Raw genomic sequence first — 12713 nt, 5'->3', positions numbered from 1 at the left:
AGTGTTTATTTTGTTAACCGTTTACAAAAATTTACCGCTGTCATTTCCATGTGTACAGTCCTTAGACTGACGGCTAACTACAACTGTAAGAGATGAGGACAATGTTTTGCAAATTTCAGTCTCGCTGAAATTTGGAGTAACAGCTGCGATTAACTCTCATTGTCCAGACACCGTTTTTTCTTTGCCATTACACAATGTCCCATCAGTCTTCACAAACTTTGGAAAAATTGAGAAAGTTGGATGGATTCTAATTGCTCCTAATGGAGTTGAGTGTTGCGTTAGGAGCAATTAGAATCCATCCAACTTTCTCAATACATCATTGATTTTCAAAATGTGAATGCATTACACTTAAAACATGCATAATGCTAATACAACATAAAATAAGTCCTTTGCAGCTTTTCTGCTCAAACTGATATTGCGGTGATTGCAGTTCATTATGTTACTACCAACTATGTGGGTTTTAAGATGTTTTTTATGTGTTTACATTAGTTGGCCAGTAGGTGGCAGTGCACTGCGTACTTACAATCAACATTAAACACAGTGTCTTAATGTTTTGGATAGCTGCCCACTATAGTAGGCACAAAGCATGAACGGTTACTTTCCCTGCACCATAATATGCAGTTTTAGCCTATTTTGGTTGCAGATATTGAATCATTCAGCATTTTCTCTCTTCCTCACATTCCATTAACGGCCGTTTCAACCCTGAGCTCCTCCTGTTAACCAATCTGCTGTATCGCCTTACTGCAGTTACACTTAGACGCATCGAGCAAATATCAGGTTGAACAGAACCCAACCTGATCGGTGGTGAAACAATCAGGAGTCCTGCAGGCTGCTGCTGCCGCCACAGAGTCCAAAGTCTTTTCCATAATCACATCAATGTGATTCAGCTCCAGTTAATCAAATGTACAGTAAACCGGCGTTCCTAATTCAATATATGAATAACTGACTGGAATACAGCAGACATGGATACCTTATATGCAGCCTCGTCTCAAAGAACCTTACGTTCCTACAACATGTTTTCTGTGTTCATACTGCGCGTATGATCTGCAGGGCTCAGACATATTTCTGACAATTCCAGATGCACATATTGGAAAGCTTGAGCTACTTTTGCAGGCAGTTATGCATGAGTAGAATGAATGTGCATCCTAGACAAGAAACAGTTCTGGAAGTAAACCAAAGTGTAGGGAACCATCTTATAAACAGATGTACTGTTGTTTTTAAATATTGATTAGGTTTCTACAAAACTCAATTAGTGTATCAGACTATATGTCAGAAAGACTGCGTTCTTATATTAGATCTAGGCGTAGCCGCCTGTTATACCCCCCAGCTCATTCTGGGGGATCCCAAGTTCTTCCCATGCCAGAGCGGATTTATACGATGTCTTCCCAGGAGTCTTCTCCTTGTGGGACAAAAAACATCCTAAAGGGAAGTTTTCAGGAGGCATCCTGATCAGAAGCCAGAACCATACCTACTGACTCCTGATCCAGAGGAGCAGCAGCTCTGCCTCCACACCACTGGGTTCAGTCTCATTGGACACTCAGGTTGGTGGTACAAACATAACCACACATTTATCAGCGGTGCAATATGGTGGTTTTAGAGTGAAACTGAAAAAGTGAGGTTATTTAACTATCTCACTCAGAAACGTGTGAGATAGTCAGAACAAATTATAACTTGTTATGACGTAGCAAATTATAATTATAATTTTCAGCCATTATTTACGTCTGGGCATAAATCCGAACATGAAAGCCGGACAAAATGGGACATGACCGTTCAGATTGCAGACACTTTGGGTACGCATTCGATTTAGCATTGTATATGGGCGTGGAGCAGATCGGATATTTTGGGGGTCAAATGATCTGAATCGAGTCATTCAGGCTGTCATGGAGAAGTCAGATATGGGTTGGATTTGAGCAAAAAGGCAGACAAAAAGATGGATTTGGGTTGCATTTGCCTGCTGTGTAAACTTAACTTTAGTCGGGGATCGGCTTAAAAAAGCAACTTGAAATGGGTAAGGCGTGCCACCAATACATGGCTGCACAACATATTCTGGACTCCAACACCATCAGAACATGTGGAGACTGTCTGCAGACAGAGTGGGAACTCAGATGTGACATTAGGTTTAAATAATCTACTGATCGGGTTCAATTATTTTGGTAGCTGCTGCGGATTGTTGGCAATGCCATCAGCTTCGCCGCTGCTAAGCAACACACACAACAACATCTCAATTCAATTCCTAGAAATTTCTCTGGAGAGGTTCCAACAGCTGAGTCTCCATAACTTTTGAAAGCTTACATGTGGTCCAACGTCTTTAACCCTGAAGCCCACCATGCCACACACACCTACTGCATTCAAGTCCAGATAAGCCAATCAAGAAAGGCAGCCCAGGCGAGGCTATCAGAGTTGCTGAGTGTTTACTGGACGAATTATGATAAGAGCCTGAGCCGGCAACAAAACAATGTGGGTTTCGAACAGTTTGGCTCTGGCCTCTGAAGCCGGCAGAAGACGGCGTCTTAAAGCTGCGACACAATCGGACTGACTGGAGAGTTCATGCATGCAGTACGGCGGAGCGGCCAGGAGGTTAGCCTTAAACCCATTAGGATCATGCGGTGGATCGGGTTAGTTCTAGTGGGTGGAAAGGATGAGCTGAGAAAAGAGGAGTGAAGGAATAAACAAATATATTCACAGTGCCTTGTGAAGGTATTTTCAGCTATGCTCAACATGACTTACACACCTGAGAGATCCAGCTTTAAAGTAACTTCTGTTTTCACAAACATGTTTCTTCTGAGTGAAAGGAACATTAGTGGTTTGGAGAAGAAATTATTCACTTTAATCTAGAGAATTTGTGGAAGGAACTAAAGATCAGGGTGATGGTAGTAAGCCCTTCTGACCTCTGAACTAAATAGTCAATATGCTGGCTAGGAGTGTACTGATAAATCAGGACAGATTTCTGTCATTTTTGGCTATCAGTCGATACTTCCATGAGAAAAAGCTCTTTTCTACTGATCTTCACTACGTCTGTAAAAACGTCTGGAAATCAGTCACTGTCTCCTTTTGTGTAAGAAGGTTGACAGAGAACCGTCCACCAGGTCATGACTGCACGAATGGATAACACAAGTCACCCCGCTGTTGCCAACTTAGCAACTTTGTCACTATACTTTGCAACTTTTCAGACAAAAAAAAAAACAAAAACAAAGAAAAATTGTATCAGCCGGAATCGGCCAGTCAGGCTTTTTAAAGATTGGGCAGAAAACTGCAATCGGTGCATTCCTGGTTTAGATGAAAGTACAAGAATATGTTAGAATGGGACAAAGTACAGATGTAAACTGTAATGACATCTTGAGGCTCTCAGTCCAGTTTGACTGAGCTTGAGCTCTTTCACAAAAACAAAAACAAAAAAAAGGGAGCAAAACCGTGTTAACCTCTTAAACTCCCCCCCAAAAAAACACATTTAAATTTAAGGTCATGTGACAAAATGTTTCCTTATTTACTGTGTGTGAATACTTTTGCAAGGCAGTGGAAGAAATAAAAAGGACAAAGTCAGTTACTGAAACAAAGTAAAGTGAATTGTGCAACAGGACAGTCCATTGGTGGGATGAACCACGTAGAACCTGAACAGAAACTCTGCAACAAGGAGGACAGAGGAGAGCGGTGCCTCCATCTTTTCTCCTTACTCATAACCCCACGTCCCCCACTTCAACCTGATCCCCACTTTCACTCCTCTGCTCCATCAGTGAAGGGGACGAACACAAGAGAGGTGTGCCTTCAGCCAGAGACATGGGCTGCACCGGGCAGCTGGAAGCAGGACGCTGATCGGGGCTGGATGAGGGAGGCTGCCGTTCCACGGCTATGGAAAGGAATCTTTAGGGTTGGGTTTATGTCTAAAGGACAGCTGGAGGAAGTGAAACAGACTCTAGAAATGAGAAAAAGGAATGAAGGAGTGCTGCAAGAATGCTAAGATAAGAGAAATCAAAAACTCAAGAGACTGATATAAGAAAAAGAAAAGAGAATGGGGCTGGGAGGATAATAATTTGTTCAAGTGGGGGGAAAAAAGTTGCAGAAGAGAGAGGGGAAGAAACAGACAGGAGAATAAAAGGCCAAATCCAGTGAATCTACAACCCACTGGAGACACCTATGACATGTTAGATCTGCTCTCTCCTCTTCTCTCTCTGTCTAAAAGAAATGAACGCCATCTTTGTCAGTGCAGAAGGTATTACATTTCAGCTCAGACTATCCTCCACCGTTTTTCAGGTTCAGATTGTTGATCCCCTGCCAGTCTGATAAGTGAAAGCGAAAGAAATCGTTCCCTTTTCCTTCCCACATCCCGTCCCGACAGGATTTGTGCTTCAGCTGCATTTTAAAATAACGAGGCCGAGGAATTTCCAGAAGCCTTACCAGACGGGGTTGGCGTTGACGGCGTCGTCGAACCACAGGATGTACAAACAGAACAGCCCCACGATCAAGGCGTGCACAGTGGACACCAACCTGGGGATTGACAACACACACACACACAGGATCATATTACGTCAAGATGACCACAACGAGTTTCATCCACATAATGAGGAAGCTTTAGTTTGACTTGATGAATAGCAATTTGTGCCTACGGGGACATTTAAATTACGCGTGTGTGTTAAATTAGGCCTGAGAGAGCCTCTCCTCTGACCTTTGGAGTGGTTATCTGGGTCACAGAAGAAGAACTCCTGAGAGCCAGCAGCTCTTATCTCCCCGTTAACAGGATCACAGTTCTTGTACTATCACTGTTCAGTCTCTGGGACCGTCCACAGGCTGCAGGCGCTGGCCCAAGCTGACTCTACAGTCAGCGAACCATGTGGCTTCTGAGTGCTGATAGAAGAGCAGCGGCCTGTGGTGCCTTTCAAACACGTTTTAACATCGTCCACTATCAGTGTTATAGTTGGATCAGGTTTGCAACTAACAATTACTTTAGTACTTGATAACACTATAGATTATTCTGACAATTAATCAAACAAAGCAAAAAAATAAATAAATTTGGCACATTCTGTCAATTTTTTATTTACAGAGGTAGTATTATGCATTTTCCAGACACACAGAGTCATTTCATAGCACGATCAAGAAACTATGTCACCTTCAGTTGTTATAAAAAATGCTGTATAAATCAAATATGGCTTAGAAGAAATATGCTTTTGTAATTTAAGGCCGTGAAATTGGGACTAAATGTCAGACTAAAAGTGATGTTTGAATCGAATTGTATTTTAAATTATAAAATGTTTTCATATTCAATTACAAATCAGAATAATTGATAGATTATTCAATTACTAATATAACTGTTTACAGCTCTAATTTAAACCATTAGATTAAGGGTTTCTGTCTACAGCAGTTTACTTTTATGTTGTTTATCTCTCTGTACAGTGCTAAATACAAATAAACACTGATCTGTCATAAAATCCCAATAAAATACAGTGACGTTTATGGCAGTATCATCATAAAATGTGAAAACAGGAAGACATGTGGATCCTTTTGTTGATTGAAAACTCAGTACTTTTCTTAACTTTACTAAAACATTCTGTTCTTCCTCTTTGGAGATACTTTCACACTTGTCTCCTTGCACTTAAGTCACTCTTACGCAACCAACACTGACACACTCGGAGCTGGGTCTTATGCAATGGCGAAGCACTCTGAAGCAAACCCATTAGTAGATGCTTTGCCTCCAACTTGTTTGGGACTACTTGGCCGACGCACTCCGTTCATTCTCCTAGGGTCAAACAAAGCTGATGCCAGACGCGGCTGGGCAAATGAAAGGGAGCGGGGCAGACAGCAAACCAGCGGGCCGAGAGGACGCACGCATCGGCGTCAGCGGGGGCTAGAAAAAAAGACGTTGCACAACAAACGGTTGCCCTCTGAACCCAAACCATGGGGTTTCCACTTGAAACATTAAGCCTCCCACTGCGGCGCACGTGTGCAGGACGATGAGTTTGCTTCGATCACCACGGGACCCGGCTCATGGCAGCGTCAATATCAGCAACACTCAGGGTCAGTTTGGTGAGGATGTCCTTTCACTGTAACGCTATACAGTGAGGACTTGGCATAAATGTTTGCCCCTTGCGACTGCTGTATGTAAACTCTCTGTTGGGAGGAAGCAGCAGTTTGATTGGCTGACTGGAAACATTAGCAGATTTCAAGGTATTCAGAGAGAGCTACAGTTTGAAAAGAATAAGCTACTTTTTGCTGAAATCCAACTTCTCTGTGACCAGTTTATGATCCCAAAACAAGCGCAGAAGAAGAACGTAGATGTTACACAGCATCGTACGGTTTATGGAAGTAAAAATGGCTGCCCCCTGTGGATCGATTTTAACGTTTATTCAGCGATGGGAGCTGACAGTATCATCACAAGATGAAGGAAGCTAAGAAAACCACAACTACTAGTAACGGCCTTTAGTGGAGCACTGACTGCAACTTCTGTAGAGAAGTCAGTTTGGTGTAGTCAAAGCCCAGAGTGGTGAGACTGTGATGTGATGCGCTTCACTGACACAAACTTCTTTCATCATTTTATAATTATACATTTTAGTCATAGTTTATGTCTGGATTTACCACATCAGGCTTCTTCTGGGTGAGAATCATGAAGGATGTCTCAAATCAACAACGTAAACATTGGATAAGATTTGACGTGACGGTTCACACTGAAGACGCTTTGAAAACTGTCATGTATTCATTTCACTTAGTACCGCATATGGAAGTGACACAAATCAGATTTTTGGAGGTGAAAAAAATTGAATTGAGCCGTTCAGACTGCCATGAAAAAGTTGAATATCGGCACAAAGAAAATCGGATTTGGGTCACATCTGTTAGCGCCCTGACAGTCAGGTAGCACAGACTTATACGATGTGGAAACTTAGAACGACAATATGGAACCTACAAGTGACTTGCCTGCTACACGCTAAAGACGTTTCACAGATATTTTTACTCAAAGTTACAATTCTACTAAATTGTAGTATCTATAACTGCATTATTGCTGAACCAGATGATCATACATCCTCCTTTGGTTCAGATAAATTTGAAACCAGATGCATATATACACTATAAAAAGACAAATAGATTTAATTTCCTTTTATCATCTGGCCTTAAGTTAGATTAAATGTTTCTCGTTTGTTATTCCTTTATTTGTGCCTTTAAACCATTTGGGAAAGCCCAGATGTTGATGTCATGGTTTTGTAATTTGATGAGGAACTTCCGTCGGTGAATTCAAAAGCTGCACCTTAAACACGCCGCTTCCTGGTGTGTCATTCCAAAAAACAAAGAAAAAAAAAAAAAGAGATCAGCCAAGATATCAGGAAGAGATATTTGAACCTCCCCAAGTTTAGTTCCTTCTACAGCACACTTTCCAGATGGCTGAAGTTACAGCGTCCATCTGTTCAAACAACTATATGAAAAAAAGCATAAGCAGCATGGGAGTGACTAGCCATTGTACCATTCAGGACGGACATGAGGCCTGTGTCAACATTGAGGAAACACAAACATATTGCTTCCTTGTGTGATCAAAAGGTATCAGGAAGTGGTTTGTGGATCATCAAAAATCTGATTCAGCCTTGTGTACGACTTGCAGATGCCTGAACATTATGCTCATTTACTTAAACACAAGTACAAACACCACTGAGTGTGCTTTTCAGAAATTATTACTTTTTTTTTACTGTTACTGTTTTACTGTGAATAGTCTGTATCAATTAATCAGGCAATTCTGGGATTTCAAAAATATTAGTAGCTTTGGCAATACTGAATTACCTTAGACAGGAAATGGCTAGTCTGTAAGCAAAAAACATAAAACAAAAATATGTTTTTTTTTCTTAACAGGTTCTCACTTAAAATTCAATGAATCTCAAAAATTCAAAAAAATCTAATAAAAAAAACTTGACACCTTATTTATATTGTATTTTCCAACTGCAGTTTGGTCACGATAACAAATTTTGTTGGACAATAAATTATCCCAGAAATTATTGCAATAAACGACAATATTGTTGTTTTGAGATCATTTTACAGTAATATAATGGTGATGAAATAATAACGCAAGAACACATTCTCAAAAATCAAATAACTTTAAATTCTGATGAACATTTGACACAGGAACTGGAAGACATTTTAATTTTCCAGAATAAATAAACAAAACGGAAACGACAAATTAAATAAATTATGAAGTCTCTGAAAACAAAATTATCCTTCAAAAATGGTGCTAGTTGAGACCAAAACACCAGACTGAAGCCTTTCATTATCCAGTTTTTTGGTAGAAACAGAAAAAAAGAGAAAGACAATAAATCAAGCAGATGGAAATTACTGAGCTCGCTTTAATTCTTCATGTGATTAATTGGCGTAGCATTATTTATTGTTACGCCAAAGTGGACAGACATGAATGGGAGGCAAAAAATAAATATGTTCACGGTGTAAGGTTAGCAGTTTTCGTTTCCACGCACCTGGAGTTCCATTCGGTGAGCTTGGTGGGAGGTAGCTGTTTGTAACCCGTAGCGACGGCCAGCGAGAGCCGCGGACTGGCCACCGAGAAGAGAAACTGGAAGCCCACGAAGCTGCCAGCCACCACGCTCAACTCTCTCGTCTCCATCACTCACCTAAACACAACAGGGAGGGGGGGGGCAGGAAGGGACAGGGACACGGAGTGAGTGATCCACACGGACAGGTTGGGTCGATCACTGTCAGTCATCCTGGACGGCGGCAACGGCGGCAGAGGAAACCGATGTGACAGTGGCGGTGGGAGGCTGCGTGTTCATCAAGTCCACCAAACCAAACAGGAAGAGGAAAGAGACAGAGGGAAAAATAGATAAACTGAGAACAAACGCCGTCTAATGCAAGTGACAGGCGAGCTTTAGCCGAGCCTCGCTTCACAGACGAAACAAACAGCAGAGTAAAGGGAGACAGAAGGAAAGGACTGACAACCTATAGGAAAACGAGTCTGAACACAGTAGGCAGCACAGGAGCCGAATTTGGAATAAAAGGTCTCCATTATGCATATTCTGCAAGCGGATTACCGGGAACCCGCCAAAAAAACAATCCCTGAGAAGAAAACAAAGACTCTGCATAGAAAGAAAAGAGGATTTTTTTTTTTAAAATGAAGCAATGGGTGATGAAGCTTATGAGGCGCAAGCAGTTTGCAAAACAAGAGTTTACTTCAACAATGCTGCTCATTATTCCTACAGTCTGCTTTAAAAAAAATAAATTTAAATCAGCTGAGCATTACAACACCTTGCTAAAAAGTGTTCATATGGCTCAGACATTTAGCCATATTACAATTAAAAAGGCTTTTAAAACACAGAGAGGAGCAGAATAGAGAAACTTTTCACAATTAAGACTCCAGAAATATTTGGCTTGCTTTATTCGTACTTTACTCTGAGTCGAAATTCAGCTGTCATCAGAGTAGGGATGTACCAATCCACTGTGTCCGATACCGATACAGATATCTGAGGTCCAATATTGGCCGATACCGATCCAATACAGAAAAACAATGTTGACATAAAATGGTCCTTGTTCTAAAACACAAGCATAACTACAAATTTATTTGGTAGCTCTGCACCAGTACAGAACTCTTACATACACCAGTAGCTTTGCAGGCTTAGTCAAACGAGTGAAAAAACACCACAACTTTAAATTTGTTCATTCAGTGCAATTGGAAGTAGAACAGCTAATGTAAAATAAAATTCTAAATTTGAAAATTGCTAATATTTTGCAAATAAGAATGGGTCAATATTTCAGTCTCTAATTACACTGAGTCGGTTTAGGTCTACTCCTGCAGCTTGCAACAAAAGATGATTCTAAATGCACTTGAACATCTTACTTTATAGATCTACATACAAACATCCAAGTCTGTGGCTGTAATTTATACAAAATGTGAAAAATGTCAAGAGGTATGAAGACTTACAAGGCAATGTATAATTTTTACCTCCTTTGGTGGCTATTTGTCAGCAAATTTCTTTCAAAATGGAGTATCGGTGCTAATAAGACCCTAAATTAAATTTGTACAGCTGGAACAGCTTCAAGTCATTCACCTCACCCCAAATCCCCAAAGACAGAAAAAAAAAACATGGTACTCACTGATACTCATGTATACTTCTTTCGTACCATTTGTTGTGAAACACTGCTTAGTCGGTATGCTTTACCTCGGCTCTAATGTATGTAAAGAGTAGAGTTACAAAAGGCAAACAATCTCTGAAACACACTGTGAGAGTATATATCTACCAACAATAAATATGCCAAAGGATGCTGGAATTACCGTCGAGCTTGCTGGGTTGTGGTTGGAAAATGGATCAGATTCCTGTCTTGTGTGTCGATAGAGCCGTTTTTAGCCTGTGCTAGCTCTGTTAGCATTTAGACAACCGCAATGGTATCCAATCGTGCGGGTTTTCCCACAAGTGCTTTCTCCAAATGTTAGATTTACAAATGATTTGGGTTGAAATCGTGCAGGTAGGTCATGCTTTTACATTGAAGCTGAGACTTTGACTTTGGCTCACATCATAAGGCAGAATTTTGCTGAGGGCCAAGCATTAAATACACTTTAAACACAGATTTAAAAACATTCCCAATGCGCCAAGTCAGTATTTACAGCCATAAAATAAAATAATGTTAAACTAAAAGACTGCTGCAATGGTTAGCTTTGCTTATTGAACTATTATTTTAGAATACATGTTGGAGTATCTCTGAATCAACATTAGCTTTAATTTACTCTTTTTGTAGACTTTTCGTCGCCTTTTTTTTGTTGGAGCATTGCATTTTGGGACATTTATTCCCTCTGGTTTTGTATGTTGTGCAGCTGGAATAATTTTTCCTTTTGTTATTTTTTTTTTTTTACTGATGTGCAGTTGTTATGATGTACAACCATGGCAACAAGTTCTGATTTTTACAACTGAGAGCAGCCAATTAGCATCTCAACACGGCCAGACAGAGATGTAAGGGGGAGAAGCAAAAGCAAATTAGGTGGATTAGCAGTACTAGCTTGCAACTGGTGTCATCCAGGACATTTTACTATGGATTATCATCGTAGGACAACTCTTTGGATGTTAATGACATTTAATTTCCCTTTGGGCTAAATATAAGAATTTTTTTAATTTACAAATTTTAAACAAATATGGAAGTATGATACTACTGTGTCAAACCACACTTTTCTCCCTCTGGGTCTACACGGTTCTCCATCAGCTTCAGTAACCCGGTCACTATAAATATACATGAGGTGTTGACATCAAGAACAGTTGGAGATCATCCAACAGGCCAAGTACGTCGTTCACATGCAGAGTGTGAACGTATGGCGCCTTCATTAAAGCATCCTGAGAGATATTGCATGCAAGCAATTTTGCAATTATGATATTGTATATATTGTGATTTGACAAATTGTGCAGCTCTAATAGCGATCAGTCGATGTAATCATTGACTGATCACTCAAAATTATGAAAATTGGTGCAGATCGATCAGTTCGCTACATAATACAGAGTTCTGGGTAATACTAATAAACAAAACTTTTTTATTAAATAAAACTTCTTTAGTGCAACGGTTTATATGTAGTACAGTTAAACAGCATGAAATGAGTACATTTAATCATTTTGCCTAATTATATATATGGTATACATGGGCTGATAACAAAAAATAAATAATTTTTTATTTTTTTAATCGGTATTGGCTTTTTAAACATCCGTGCAGAAAACTGAAATCGGTGCACTCCAAGTATTGTGACCTGCAATATTCTCAGCAGCAGCTGCCTGATATTTGAGGCCACTTTCATGCCAACAATACTGAAACTGCTGACACCAAATGGGTCATTTAAAACACTTTCATCCTTCTTTGGTAACAATCGGTGAACAGCTCGGATGAAAGGCGACTTCTACTGGGCTCAATATTTTTTTTTTTTGTCATAAAGTTAACCGTTTGGGTTAAACAAAGGAAAAAAAGTTCTCTCTGCGATGAGTTAATTTGATTTTGATCACTCTGCAAGTGAACAGTCTCCCACATGAACTGCACACACCACAGAGTTTTTGCTTATCAGCACGCTGACTCCTTTGGGGAAATCTGGTTCCCTTCACTGAGGTCAACAAATCGAATGTTTGTCTTTGCAAAATTAAGACAAACACCAAAGATGCACTGAGAGGAGATGGCTTGTTCTTGTGAACTTTGATGTTTTTGAAAGGATAGTGGTGGAGGTTATTGATCCTCTGCTCCCTAACACTGACACCGTGCCCTCATCAGTTTTCTACAGCTGCTTATGTTCAAGAACAAAACTATTGATTCGCCAGACGCGTCAAGTCGACTTCCTCTCAGCTCTGCTTCCCAAAAACACCAAAAAAACAGCAGTCCTTAACTTGTGTTAACCAATGGATATAAAGACACCGCTTCCAACTTTTTTCATTTTGACATTTATTTATCGAACAAAATCCTCATCATCTGAATGGTGTTTTTTTTTCTGCTTTCTGTTCTTGGGTTTGTTGTAAAGTAAAACTCCAAATGAACAAAAACAAAGCAGGAAGCAGAAGAGGCTGTAAAGTTAGCAGAAAAGTACAGGTTACTACAGGTGGAGGCTAATTATGAGCTTTCGCCTGCGTCCGGTGTTATTATCTGTTGCGAGATCCTGCGTCAGCGCCAGTCTGGACTGTCACCTGCTAAATACCCTGAACTTCTGACTAAATCCAAAGAATTATGCGAGTTATGCAAACGCTAATTACTGCTGACAGATTACATTGTGCAAGACAAAGGTTACT

General features: G+C 40.2%; 1 protein-coding gene across 2 annotated transcripts in view; it reads right to left on the bottom strand.

The window, feature by feature from the left end:
* tlcd4b (TLC domain containing 4b) overlaps positions 1-12713 on the bottom strand; it is a 28346-nt gene that overhangs the window by 8241 nt on the left and 7392 nt on the right. For both annotated transcript variants that reach the window (XM_015015319.1, XM_015015320.1), the window contains exons 2-3: positions 8436-8588; positions 4393-4482 (exon numbers count right to left, since the gene is read on the bottom strand). In XM_015015319.1, coding sequence (XP_014870805.1) covers positions 4393-4482; positions 8436-8581 — 236 coding nt within the window. In that variant the 5' untranslated portion in view covers positions 8582-8588. The remainder of the gene's footprint in view (positions 1-4392; positions 4483-8435; positions 8589-12713) is intronic.

The sequence above is a fragment of the Poecilia latipinna genome, unplaced genomic scaffold, assembly GCF_001443285.1.
Source record: "Poecilia latipinna isolate Pla-1442-1.1 unplaced genomic scaffold, P_latipinna-1.0 Scaffold1902, whole genome shotgun sequence".
Classification (NCBI taxonomy): domain Eukaryota; kingdom Metazoa; phylum Chordata; class Actinopteri; order Cyprinodontiformes; family Poeciliidae; genus Poecilia; species Poecilia latipinna.
Note: the sequence above shows the minus strand (reverse complement) of the source record. Positions and strands in the feature narration are given on the sequence as shown.